The 14,248-nt window shown below is 38.5% G+C and overlaps 1 protein-coding gene across 4 annotated transcripts; it reads left to right on the plus strand.

The window, feature by feature from the left end:
- The first annotated feature begins 6,423 nt into the window (after positions 1 to 6,423).
- Positions 6,424 to 7,844, plus strand: LOC106316386. Of its 4 annotated transcripts, none has more exons than XM_013754261.1 (5): positions 6,424 to 6,591; positions 6,657 to 6,782; positions 6,956 to 7,229; positions 7,308 to 7,426; positions 7,645 to 7,844. In XM_013754261.1, exons 3-5 carry the CDS (start codon positions 7,028 to 7,030, stop codon positions 7,753 to 7,755), a joined length of 432 nt encoding a protein of 143 aa, XP_013609715.1. In that variant the 5' UTR covers positions 6,424 to 6,591; positions 6,657 to 6,782; positions 6,956 to 7,027; the 3' UTR covers positions 7,756 to 7,844. The 4 variants fall into 4 exon arrangements, 2 of the variants coding, with proteins under 2 accessions (XP_013609715.1, XP_013609716.1); XM_013754262.1 differs by having other exon boundaries at positions 6,697 to 6,782; XR_001264815.1 differs by having other exon boundaries at positions 6,956 to 7,316.
- Positions 7,845 to 14,248: the final 6,404 nt, after the last annotated feature.

A 14,248-nucleotide genomic window follows, 5' to 3' on the forward strand; every position in this document is an offset into this window, starting at 1 on the left:
ACCAGGAAGGTCATCTGCGTAATGCAGCAGGTCAGAGGATAAATGCGCAGGGGGCTGCAATCCCTGAGTCTGATACTGATGCTACAGTAACTACTCTACCTGTAGATGAGGCTGCTCGACCCAAAACGTTAGTTGATTACAACCGTCCAGATCAGTTCTACACCAACAAATCAGCTATTCGTCCTCCAACTATCTAGAGAGGGGATTTTGAGTTGAAGCCACAGTACTACACACTCGTGGGACAGACACCCTACAATGGGTTATCTCACCAGCATCCTATGGACCATCTAAAGAGGTTCAAGGATCTCATATCTGCTATACAAGTCAAAGGAGTCCCTGAGGACTACCTACTCTTCAAGCTCTTCAAGTACTCACTTGCTGGAGAGGCTTCGCATTGGCTTAAGCAGTTACCACCAAGATCTCTCACATCCTGGGCCGACATCAAGAATGCACTCTTATGCATTTTCTTTGATGAGGCACGTGCTGAAGACTTGAGGAGCAAGATTTCCACATTCACTCAGGAGCCTACGTAGTCCTCCAGAAGCTCCTGGATCAGATTCAAGTCTTATCAGAGGGACTGTCCACACCATGGATTCAATGAGGTGTAACTACTCAGGACCTTCTTCAGAGGCATCGCAGTGCAGTATCAGATGGCTCTTGATGCTTCCAGTGATGGGAAATTCAACACCAGGAATCTAGAGGAGGCTGTGAGAGTTATTGAGAACTTAGCATCCAACAACAACACCAAGAACACTGGCTTTGAGAGGAAGAGATCTGCTTCCATCCTTGGGAATGACCAGATGGATGAAGTCAGAGCAAAGCTGGACAGTGTTCACAAGCTTCTCAGGAAGCAGACTTGCTTAGTAGAGGATGCAGAGGCTGTAGACACAGAGGGAAAAGCAGAAGTAGAAGAAGATGTGAACTTCATTGGAGGAACTGGATTTCAGAGGTCTGGAAACCAGAATGGAAACTTCTATGGACAGAGAAGTAATTTCAACCAGAGTTCGCAGCAGCAGAAACCCTACAACAACAACTACAGCAGCAACAACAAGGGTTACAGAAACTCCTACTACCAGAAGCCACCACCACCTACTCAAGAGAACAATAAGAGAGCAAGATTGAGGCGATGCTCGATAAGGTTCTTGAGGGACAGCAGAGCATGACGGTGGACTTCAATGGGAAGATTGACTCTGTCTACACCAACCTGAATACAAAGTTTGAGACTTTGAGCACTCATGTGAAGAGCTGGAGATGCAGGTTGTACAGACAAGAGAAGCTGTTAAGAGGCAAGAGGCCTTAACAAGGGGGGTAGGAGATGATGTGATGAAGCACCACGTGAATGCCATCATAGATGATTATTTCTAGCAAGTGGTAAAGCAGGAGAAGCTGCAAGAAGGAGATTTCGAAGTGGAAAGCTCGATGAGTTTCGGCGGATCGCATTGGTGTCGATCGACGCCAGACTTCGAACATCGATCGACGGACGTGAATCAAAATTGATTGACTGGCTCTCAAGAGCATCGATCGACGACACCTACGGAGTCAAATGCATCTTCCAATGCCGTGAAGATTATGACTCACGAGGAGTTCGCAGCAAGACACCCACATCCGCCCAACCATGTTTATGTCAATATCGATCGGCACACTGGTCATGCCATCGATCGACAGAGAGAGGCCGCCATCGATCGACAACACCCAGCGCCCATCGATCAACGCGCACCTCACATACTGAGTGCAGATGCCAAAGATAGAAGTCGCCTGTCTCAACACACTCTGGCTACAACCCAAACCTTCAGCTAACCCTCCAGAGACCACCAGCACACATTCAGATGATGCAGCAGAGCCTATGGAAGTTGATAAGGCTCCTATGGGGAGAACCTTGAGGAAGAGAAAGGAAAGGTTGCTAAGCATCTGAAAAGGGAAGCTAATGAGACGGAGATGGAAAGTTTCCAAAAGAGAGTCGACAGGATCCCATTAGAAAAACCATTCGAAGATGCCTATTTCACCCAAAGATTGTGGATGTTCTTCAGAGAGACCAGAGAAACTGAAGAGGACATTAGGAGAATGTTCTGTGAGGCTAGAGAAAAGATGAAGAATAGGATTACACTGAAGAAGAAGAATGATCCTGAAAAGTTTGCAGTACCATGCACGGTGAAGGGTATTGAGTTCTCACATGCACTGTGCGACACAAGAGCATCAGTCAACATCCTACCTAGGGTTATGGCATACCATCTGGGTCTGAAGGTGGAGCCTTCCAAAGAATCGTTCACTTTTCTGGATTGTTCTCAGAGGAGCTCATCAGGTATTATAAGAGACCTAGAGGTGCAGATTGGTAATGTCCTAGTTCCAGTTGATTTTCATGTCTTGGATATCAGGCTGAACTGAAAATCTTCTCTATTGCTTGGGAGAGCATTCTTGTCAACAGTAGGAGCAGTGTGCAACATGCAAACCAACCAGTTGTGCCTGACGCTCATAGATCCACATGTCCACTACAACCCTATTCCGGACAGGAAGCCACAGACGTCCTCCAGAAGAATCGATGATCAAGGACTCATCGCAGCATGCCACTGTGGAGCCGAGTATGAGACAGAATATTCGGCGTCGATTGAAACTCACACCGCCACATCGATCGACAGTGCCCACCAGAAATCGATCGACAGTCCAAAGGAAGAATCGGTCGACAGTAGTCCACGCGATTGGGAGAACGACTACTACAATCCCACCATGGAGACACACACCAAAGACACCATGCATACTGAGGAGTATGATGAAGATTATGAGGAGGAACGAGCTGTAGAGTACAGAGGCATTCTTGATGAGGAAGATAGACTTATCCACCATTCCTCGAGGAAAAGGAATGCGCCGTCGATCGATAAAACTGTCTCAACATCGATCGACACTCTTCCTCATTAGACAAACCGAAAACGAGCATCGACCGACATTTCCTGCTACCCATCGATCGACACTGAAGTCGACCGTGTACGAGAAGAAAATTACTCAATTGGAAGTTGGGCCGATGATCACCATCACGAAAGCTATGCAGTAGAAACTGCAGTACATGAACCAGGAGGAGATGAACTTCATGAGGGTTTCACATATGAGGAACTTCTCAACATGCAAAGACGTGATGAAGCAGATCAACACCAAGCAGAAACCTGTTGGGAAAGAACACGTTTCAGTAATCCTTACTCGAGAATCAACCACCCGTCGATCGACTACCAACATCCATCATCGATCGACATCCGTCCGAAACCACAATCCACTGTAAGCGAAAAACCTAATTATGATAATCATTATCTAACACGTGATGAGTTTGGTATTTTCAGGAACCCAGATGGCTATGCAAGAGAAATAGATGGACATGCACTGCAAGTATCCAGCGAGGACATTGCAGACATTCTTCAGATGGCTAATGGAGCAGAAAATCTCTTCATGCAACAACGCAACAGCCTAGCGCATCAGCAGAGGGTCAAATGCGAGATCTATAACACAACTGGTGGAGTAGATGATCGTTTCAAGCAGAAATCTCGACAGAATACTCGACCGTCGATCGACGTTGAAGTCTCTTCATCGATCGACAGACATCCAGAATTTGGAAAAAGAGCTTATGACCGTGATGGAACCAGAAGATTCAACTGGGAGGAGAAAGATGAGTATGGAGTCTACAGAGATGATCATGGGCACGCCAGAGATGTAGATGGACACATCATCAGTGTATCCATGGGAGATATCAAAAGTCTTCTGGAAAGAGCTTCAAGAGATGAGCACATCTACCTATGTCTTCCAGAACATGCTAGCTCATTCACAAAGACTAAGCTGGTACCAGAGATCTACACCAAGGACGAGATCAATGAGATGTTTTATGGAGTCTGTGGAGCCCAAGAAAAGAATGAAGGTGATTTCCAGATGAAGCTTGATGGTGTCTACTATCCACTGAATGATAGCGTCAGTTGGTTAACTACATGTATGGAGGAGATGAGGCAAGACATAGCCAAGATCCAGACACAGTGTGCGGCCAAAGCAACTGCTGCAGCGTCGATCGACAGACACCAGCCAACATCGATCGACGACAACCCATAACACTCACATCCGATGGAGTCTCAACCAGATTCTTACACCAGAGCAGACATTGATCAGTTGGTAGAAGGAATTTATAAAACTCTGGAAACTAAAGAAGAGAGGCTTGATAGGAGATGTGATGACATCTGTTTCCCGATGGACCTTACAATAAGTTCTATGACTTCCAAGATATAAGCAATACAGAGAAAGATAGTAGAGATTCAGGGATACATCGCTCGTCGACCAGAAGCATCAGCATCGATCGACAGACACAACAACAAATCGACCGACAGTCGCAGACGAACATCGGTCGATGAAGCTACAAACCGAGGTAGGCTAGTACCATAGGTGAAATCAGACATGTCTGATACACACAAACATGGAGAAGAGATCTCAGACGATGCGTACGTCACACTCATAAGGAATCAGTTCCAACTTGAGAGTCTTGACGACAAATTGCAGAAGATAGAGAATGCAACTGCATCAATGATGGACAAATGGCGCAGAAGAGATGAAGCGATGAGAGACTTCACTGGTACATGGTTCAACAAGCGCAGAGAAGAGATGGAGACTTGTTTCCCAGCAAGTTCCAGCTTTCCACATTACTAGCCAAATCACCTCCAAAAGTCAAGCCAAATGACTATAACAAAGCGCTGAGTGGGAGGCAACCCAATATTAGGTAATATTTAATTGGTTTTCATTGATTTAGTATTTATGTTGGTTTTTAATTATTGCAGGTCATAAAAAGAAAAATAAAATAAAAAGATCCGAGTAGACGATTACCATGAGTATCGACCGACGAACCACTGCCGACATCGATTGACAGAACATCACATGTCGCGACCGATTTCAACACATTTACATCGATCGAGATCTAATTCGGTCTGGTATATCATTCTTACTTGTTACATTGAGTCCTTATGCTTTAGTTATTCACATAACTCTGACTTAATTTACACTGTGGACAGTGAAGTTTAAGTGTGGGGGATGTTTAATAATATTAGTTTATACATGAGTCTTATTAAAATGTTTTCAAAAGGAGTTTTTATTGAGTCAAGAAGGGGATAATGAACTTGTTTAATTTTTGCTTATTATCTAACCACACCATTCTAGATTTACTAGTTGCAGATAGCACTAAAGATACCAAAGAGGATCAACCTGTCAACTATGTTACACTAGCTGAGAATGTTTGAAGGAACCAAAGCTGACCTTCAACCTAATTGACCTCAACTCTGCTTGTCTTGGGGCTTGGTATACATGGGATCGGATTCTTCAAACAAGTCTGGAAGGTAAAGCCTCGTGTAGAAATATCACTCTCTCTCTCTCTCTCTCTTAAATTTTGAATTTAGGTTTTTATAAAAAAAAAATATATATATATTATTTATGTTTATAATTAGAAATAGAGAAATTTAGGAAAGAATTCGAACAGGACTTGGTGGCTACAACCATTAAGGCTTGCTTCATAAGAATTCTATAGGTAAAGGATTAGAACGGGACTTGGTGGCTACCACCATTAAGGCTTGATTCACAAATAATCCTAGGAGATAGGTCAAAAAGAAGTGAACAGGATTTGGTGGCTAAAACCATTAAAGCTTGATTCATGGAAGCCTGTCCAACCTTGATCAAAGATCTTGCAATAAAGCGTACTTTGATTAGGGGAGAAATTAGTAAAGAGAGAGGATATGAACTATTGTCTACCTACAGGTCCAGATACTTGTTTGAGCATCCTTGCATCATGTGATCGATACCCCCAGGGTAAAGCCTACACTTTTATTTTATGCAAGAATTGACGTTGGTAGAGGGGATTGTCAGACATGATTTGCTAAGTTGTTGACTAGATGAACTTGGTTGCTAGACTAGGATATGGTATAGTGTGCTTCTGAGATTAGGACTTTCTAAGGTGTTGATTCTAAGTTTTAAAATCTGTGAGTCCCTGTTATTTTCAAACCTCTTTCAGAGAGACTGCATGTATGTTTTGCTTGAGGACAAGCAAAAGGGTAAGTCTGGAGAAGTTGATAGACCATGGATTTGACCTACTTTTACCCATGGTGTATAAGTATTTTATCTACTATCTAATTACATAAAAAATTGTTCGAGTCCCTCCAGCAGTGTCCACGTGGAAACTCGCGACTTGACAAGGTGACACGTGTCTTTTTTAAAAAATCCCCGGCCTTTTGACTTTTAAAATGGACTTCAGCGATACTGTCTCTTTTTTGATATTGGGGTTCAGTTTCGAATACGTACTTTACAGAATTCTTATTGGGCGAGATCTACCAAAATCTAAGCCCATCAAGCCTTAAGCTTCCTCCTGGTTCTTAAAATTTCTAGGGTTTATAGGCGCATCCAAGATGCAACCATCAAACAACAATGGCGATTCTGACGTTTCTGTCTCCATTCTTCACCTTTCGATCGTTACAAATCAAATTAATAGACCCCCATGAACCGAAACTTAAATCTTCATCGCCACTACACCCACGATCTTCCATTAAATGATTATTGTTCTTCGTCCAGTCGGTGATTCTCAGCTATAAAAAGGTATGGATTTATCCCTTTAGCATCATCCTCACAGTTCCTATTATCTAAAATAATTTTATTTTCAGTATAATGGCTGCCTCAACTATCTTGCTCTCCTATTTGAAGGCTCGACGGTGCTCTTCCACGGTGGAGGTGCGGCTTCTGAGACTCTAGGAAGCAAGAAACGCTAAACTTGGTGGAAAGTTGATAAGGTAGACATGAGCCGTCTAAACTTTAAAGTTGTTCCATGCCCGTCCTTTTTAAAACAGATTCCGAAGCATTTTTTTTTTTTTAATCTCTTTCTGTCTTTAAACTTATTTTATTATTTCAGATTTAGATTCAATTTCGTTTGTTGATTAGGTTTTTCTATTTACATGTGTTTCAGGCGACTCTCATACATGCCACCGTGAATGTCCACCATCTGACCACTTTCAGACATCGCCTCACGGCGGGTTCCATGTTCTCCGTCAGCAGATTTGATGTGACTGAGTGCAACCAGAACTTCATGCTGTCAGACTCTCCTCTGGCAATCCGATTCAGTGATTCCACCGCTATGGATGAGATGACTGAGCCGGTGAACCCCATTCCTGAAGAACGGTTCAGGTTCTGCAATCACAGTGAGTTGCTTGGTCTAGCCAACACCAACACCCACCTTCCAGGTAAATTCTTCAGCTTGCTGTTTCTCCCACTCTCATCTTTGTAACCAGTGCGCTATTCAGTTGTTCCTCATCTTGCAGACATAACTGGTGAGATATGTGCAATTCATATTCTGTTTTCTCCTTGGCAGTACGTCTATGTGACACTTAGTTTGTTTGACTCACAATCTGTTGCGTTTCGCAACAAAATAGAACGTAAGGTAAGGTTGTAGTTCGTAAGGTAAGGTTGTAGTTGCAACCAGTATAAACCCGAAGATTGTAGGAGGTGTTTATGTTCCGCCTAGCACTAGAATTTTCTTTCTCATTATAATGGCTTACTCCTCTGTTCTACTTGCTGATTTTAACAGATATAGATGTATCACTTGGAAAGATAGTTTCTTCCCTGAAACCAAAGCTTATCACCTCTACTTTTTTGCAGGAGTGGTTTCCAGAGGCTGATAAGCTTGAGGAACTCAAAGTATGTATTGGCGTTGTTTTCTCGGCTTTTAGTTTAAGTTTATTTTGTGCGGAAGAGTATTTGTTGCTTTGATCATCTCCTTGCATTTTCATGTAACTAAGTTTGTAACTCTCAGGAGCATCTTTGCGATTTGTTTTTTTATGGATTGTACCGTTACATAATTGCAATGCTTAATATATGGATAAGATGTGACCAAATGAATATTTAAAAACGATTCAATCTTCTCCATATTTATTTAAGGACTTCGACTGTGAAGTTTTCCTGAATTAAGCAAGCAAATTGAATGACCATAAACAATCTATGGTCTAATATATAATATGCTAAAATATATACATATTGACCCAGTGAATAGTTTTTGTTTTTTTATTTGCCACTGAGTGGACAAAGACAACATGGAAGAAGAAAGAAATGTTACCCTCATCTCAGATGCCAGGGAAAAGTATTTTCGAGACAATTCCTCAACGATACTCACCTAAAGTTGGTGGAACCTGTTCTTTAGTGTGGTGAGATACTTTCCTTAAAAGGTACATGGAGTTGCTGTATCTGGAATCACATTAATATTTTTCCTAAAGTTATGATGCTTATATATTTCTTTACAGTTAACAACTCTCTTACTCTTCATCCCTAAAGCTGAGAAGAATATGGGCCTACCAAAGACGTTCAGAATCTAAAGGTAATTGCCACATTAGCACTTATTTTAAAGCATCTGACACTTAATTTTGGACTTTTCAGGTGGGTCTTATGTAGACAATAATGACTTGCACGATTCATACAAGCAAAGTAAATTACTGACTTGGACTTTTCAGGTGGATTTTAGAACACCTCCAATGGTTAGAAAACACGAAAGGTTCCAAAATAAAAAAATTATTAGTATCATAATCATTTATTTATTTTTTATTTTCTTTAAATAAGTTAAGCTTTTAATTGAATGACATGTGCCCCTTTTAGTATATTAGGGATTCTTAAAAATTCATAATTAATAACTTTTCTTTTTTCTCTGTCCTAATTTTATTTATTTTATTTTTTTTTTTAAATATTCAGAACTCCTCCTAAAACTACCATTGGAATTGATCTTATGTATATGTATCTGGAAATACATGTGTTTTGGTGGGAATAGAGGATGTGCACTTAGGTTATAATTTTGAAGTAGGTATTCAATTTTTTTTTTTTTGAGAAAGTGGTTATAATTTTTTCAAAGATGAAGCAACCGATCCAATTGATGGTTCTTGAGGAACTCCGTATCACTAATTACAGAGTGATTGTGGAAGGAGATTTAATCATGATCGTTGAAGTCAGGTCGAGACGATCTAAGAATTTTGCGCTTGAGAAATAATATACTCATCGAAGGTGGTGAGAACATCGTATTTAACCATTATCTACCGAGCCGATTAATTGCTATTCATGTCTTTCTCAAAAGAGATGTTCCCTCCGAGTTTCTTTCTGCTCTCACTTAGAGTTCTTTTTTGCTACAGAGCCTTACTGAACTGAATGTTCGAGGTCTTGCCACAACACTCCAGCTCCATGGAAAGATAATAATAGTTTGGCCACCATAGTTGTAAGAGTATAGTGCTTTAAGGTTTTCGTTTTTATTGGCCAAATGGTCTTAGTTATGAATTGTCATTTATGATCTTTTTCCTCGCTTTCTGACAATTTAACACTTTAAAAGATTTTCTGCGTAGAACTGTGTATCAGAATTTGAAAACCTGTTATGTATAGTCGTGAAGCACACAATTCCTTTTCGTGAGGCCTACCGGTTTGCTGTAAAAGCTGCCCTGTTATCGCCTTTGGTGGCATTGTGGCCTTCATTATCGTGGTAGACGAGGTAAATTAAAGTGGTAGTGTTCTTTAGTGTATTCAGTTCAATTGTTTAGTGAAACTTGAATGTTTTATAAAATCGTGGTTGCTCCAAAGTATACTGCTAAAGGTCTTGAAATCTTCAAAAAAAAAATTAAAAATTTGAGGGTCGTCAAAGCAAACAATAATATTTTTTTTTTGAATGAAACAAACAATAATATTACCAAGGGAATCTACACTCAGACAGGTTGGAGGTGGCTGGTTTGCTCAAGGCTCGGACAACATAACTCCAGAAGACCTCACTTTCAATTTTGTCTGGGATAAGACTCCGTGTGAAAGCTAACTTGCGGATAAAGTCAAACAATTAATACAACAGGAAACTAAACAATATCTAACAAACAATGATTTTACCATTCTGTCATTCTGTTCAAATGGAAACGACACAAAATCCAAATCCCGCGCTAGTTTATTATATTATAGAGTCTATTTAGTATATTTATAGGATTAGGAGTGATTTGGAAGAAAGTGATTATTTTGGAGCATTTTGGAGATATTTGGAGTAAGCACCCGAGATGACTATCGAGCACGGCCATCGGTCGATACTGAAGAGGAATAATCGATCAATGTTCATATCGTAACATCGATCGACAACGAAGCGCGCAGAAAGCCCGTTTGGTCTCAGCCAACTTAGAGCCCAAGTCTTCACCAATTTACAAGATTACCCCTGACGAGTTTTAACCTAATTATATAAGCTTTGCCAACATGTTAGAGGCAAAGTGTGCTTTCTTGTTTTATTGATTTCACAGCAAAGGTTTTCTAGGATTTTTAGTAGATTGGAGAGAAGATCCAAAGAGATTTGTGATTGGAACTCCATTGATATCTATATATTTATCTATGCAGTTTTTATTCCTAATTGTTGTTGTGAATTGCTTGGCCATGTCTGAGTAGTTCTCTTTGTTAGATTTAAGGTTTAAATAAGTTATGAGGGATTAGCCCCAACTATAGATTGCTAAGTTGTGATGTTCATCTTAAGGATTGTCATTAATGCATGTTTCTAGATATCTTGCATCTTACCCTGAATCCATCCTAAATGAGCTAAGATTGTTAGAGTAAGGCGAGAGCTGATCTAGGAAGCTTATTGAGCATATTCAATCTGCGCATTAACGCTTATCCAAAAGCGTCGATCGATATTCCAATCGAATAATCGGTCGACGTTTCAACAAGTGTATCGATCGATATTCCTATAGAATAATCGATCGACACTGGTCAATAGACAAACCTAGAAAGCGAAGGCCTAATGGTTTGTTATTAAGTGTTGAGCTCTACAGTATCATGCATACAACTTATTAGGCATCTGTAGGATTATAATCCTGATTACCTGAATAAAAGCCCTAAGTCTAGCTACTTTCATCTAAGTACCAAAACCCAATCAATCAATCGAGCAATTAACTTGCTCACAAACATGTCTTTACATTTAATAATAAACAACCGAGCTTAATCAACTTAATTAGATTTATTAGGTTCCCTAGCTCCCTGTGAATTTGATCCCTAAATACTACAACTGAACCTCTTATTTGAGAGAGTAATTCACTTCTTATGGTAATTTGAGTGAGATGAAGATCGTACCTCCACATCCGGGGTCATCCTCATTATTCTCTAGAATTGAGAATCTTGATGGTAACATTTCATTGGAATTCAAATATTTTAAGCATGGCGGATGGACACATTTTTTTGGTAATTTCCCTTGATCCACCATAAGTCGCGAAGATGTATTTGCTTCCTCGACTTGTGTGTTTTGCTTATCTTCCATTTCTTCTTCCCCATGTTGTGTTTCAGTCACCACTTCTACATCTGAACAATGTGCTTTTTTCCCTTCTGTTACCATTTGTTGATGCTTTGTCGTTGCACTCTGTTTTTCACTTTCAATCTATGTACTATGTTTTCCTAAAACAGAGTGTTGGGCCTCCTTCACCCACCTTCTTGTTCTCCTCTCTACATAACAGAGGGAAGTTTCCCACTAGATTCTCCATTTGGCACAGTATGTGCATTTTGATGGGAGCCAGACACAAATTTAACAACAATTGTCTTCTCTCGAAGTTGAAAGACATGGTACTTTGATTAATCCTTGGCTAGATCAACCTCAACGAACACTCTAGCTTCCTTAAAATGTTTGCAGAACGCTGTGTTTGGATGCAGTCTCTTTGGAAACTCAACCTTGCTCGCGACAAAGCTAAGCCCTTTTCATAAACGTGTTGAGTTTGGAACTTATTTTTAGCTACCCACATTGGCACTATCGTTGGCTCTTCTTGTTCTTCCTTCACAGTGACCGGAGCTCATTGTGTTACAACCATCGGAATGTTGGCAATATTCCACATACCTGTGCTCAAGATCATGTTTCTCATTCTTTGATCACAGATTTGAAACGTCACCCTCATCTCATCCATCTCAAACACATCTATTTTAACTTTTTAATCCCCAAGGCCAAACTTTGTTCACAATCACATGGATTTTTGCTACATGGGGTGCTGCCGAAAGAAAGCGACAGACGAGAAAATCTTTCCACAATGGCTCATCAGAACCTCTTCCAGAACAACTACTACACCATCTACCTCTGAGACTTGGAGATCATGTTGTATTAGGGGTTGTTGATTATTTACAGTGTTAACCCACCAACCCTTCTTGTTTCCTTCTACTGGGACCATTGGCTTTATGTTCTCTCTCGCTGATGTTGTTTCCTTCACCAGATTATCACCACTAGTAACTTTCGGTGCACCAACCTCCATTGCGTGAGCAAGAAGTTTAGTGAAAGCCCTTGAGTTTCAGTCGCCAAAATAATCGCCTAAAAATTATCTCTGCTGATGGACAACTTGACAATTTTATATTTTTATTTTTTAATATGTTGTGAGCCAGAAACTTCTGTTCTCTAAGATGTTATATAAGCAAATTTGATTGTGCCGATTTCAACTCTAACAAAAGAGAGGGCATAAAATTCCAATGATAGCTTCGACTTCAATGCAAGTGGTGAGCTGCACCCCGAATCTCATGTGCTTAACGCGTTGGGTATTTTGTAGACGTAGCAGTCACTCAGTATGCGGAAACAAATTCTGTCAAGATTATCGGCAAAAACATTATGTTGGAGATATTTCAAGCATTACATCACAGCCTTTACGTTTACCTACTTTTTAAATTGTCCTGCTACTTGTACTCTCTTTGTTTCCCTTGGTAAACTATAATAAGAAACCTTTTAATCTAGACACAATCGTTACACATCTTCTTCTCATAGCTGGCTGGGGTGGGGGAAGGTTATTTATTTTTAATATATGTGTTTCATACCCGATCGATTATTCTATAATTAATTTAGGAGTTTTGGTCAATATATCATCAAATCATCAGCATCATCATTGTTGCAATTAGCATTATCATATCAAAAAGTTGTTGGTAAACGCTTGTGCTGAATTTTTCTTCGACCATACTTTATTCCATGTTGTTAGAAAAAACCCATATCACTGCATAGTCGCTGACCACGACTAAACTCTTTTTCTGTGATATAAGTAAACGTTTTGGACAAACAAATTATACATTTGAAGATATTTGTGATTTTACCGTAGTACTCCCTCCATTTCAATTTAATTGTCATTATAGAGTATAATTTTCATTTCAAAATAAGTGTTGTTTTATAATTTCAATACAAAATTTATTAACTTTATATTCGAATCTATTTTTATGTTGGTTAGAATGTGGTTAGATGTATTGGTAATGATGTTTTTATTTTGGAAACATGCAAAATTAAACATATTTTTAATGTGTGTGTCCAAATCTAAAACGACAATTAAAATGAAACGGAATGAATCTATTTTTAAAACATTGGAAATTGTAACTTTGTCTTTGTATGTTATTTACACTTTAATCCGTTGACGTGTCGTTTATGTATATTTGACTATGCAGATATTTTAAAACTAACCTTGGAAAAAATAACTTAGGCATGACTCAATAAAAATATCTCAAATAGTTTTTAATCTAAAAATTGATATTTTCCTTTCTTGTTATTATTAAAATAAAATATTAATAAAATTAAAATAAAGATATTGACAATTACAGCTATGTAATAACTTTAGTTTATTAAAATTATCTTTGTAACTGACCACTGTAAAAATTAAGCAGACACGTAAAAAATGATTTTTCAAATTTCTATAATATTATTTGAGAAGTTAATTTCCTATGTGTCGCTCTCACGTTAACTCTCACGATGGTTGATTACACTGATACCCTTAATGAATTAAAAAATATTACATTTAAAATACATTATTTATTTATTTTATTTAGTTTCCTTTTTAAAAATTTTCAAAAAACATATACATATAATAAAAAATGAAAACTTTATAAAGTTAAAAAAATAATGAATTGACTATATGTATATATAAGGTGATTTCATAAAAAAAGGGAAAGTTCACAAAATAGTAATATTACATTTAAAAATATTTTAAATAACATAAAATATACTTTTGAAGTAATAAATACTTTCTTTATATCTATATTTTCTTTGATTAAAAATATAAATTTGTATATAATGTGATTTCATTAAAAAACAATTTACATAGATAATCTTGATATTAAAAAAAATATTATTTCTTTTAAAACATAATTTTAAACAATTCAAAAAATTTCAAAGTAATAGAAATATTTTTATATATCTATCTATTTTCTTAGATGATTACATAAAATAATTAAGTAACATAAACTGATATATTTTTAATTGACTAAATATAGTTTA

This window comes from Brassica oleracea, chromosome C9 (genome assembly GCF_000695525.1).
Source record: "Brassica oleracea var. oleracea cultivar TO1000 chromosome C9, BOL, whole genome shotgun sequence".
NCBI classification, from domain to species: domain Eukaryota; kingdom Viridiplantae; phylum Streptophyta; class Magnoliopsida; order Brassicales; family Brassicaceae; genus Brassica; species Brassica oleracea.

Bases quoted from the DNA above. Each gene is read 5' to 3' on its own strand.
- LOC106316386 (XM_013754261.1), top strand. From the start codon at position 7,028: ATGTTCTCCGTCAGCAGATTTGATGTGACTGAGTGCAACCAGAACTTC. The intron at 7,230-7,307 runs GTAAATTCTTCA...CTCATCTTGCAG, and splicing joins CACCAACACCCACCTTCCAG to ACATAACTGGTGAGATATGT. The intron at 7,427-7,644 runs GTAAGGTTGTAG...ACTTTTTTGCAG, and splicing joins GCAACAAAATAGAACGTAAG to GAGTGGTTTCCAGAGGCTGA.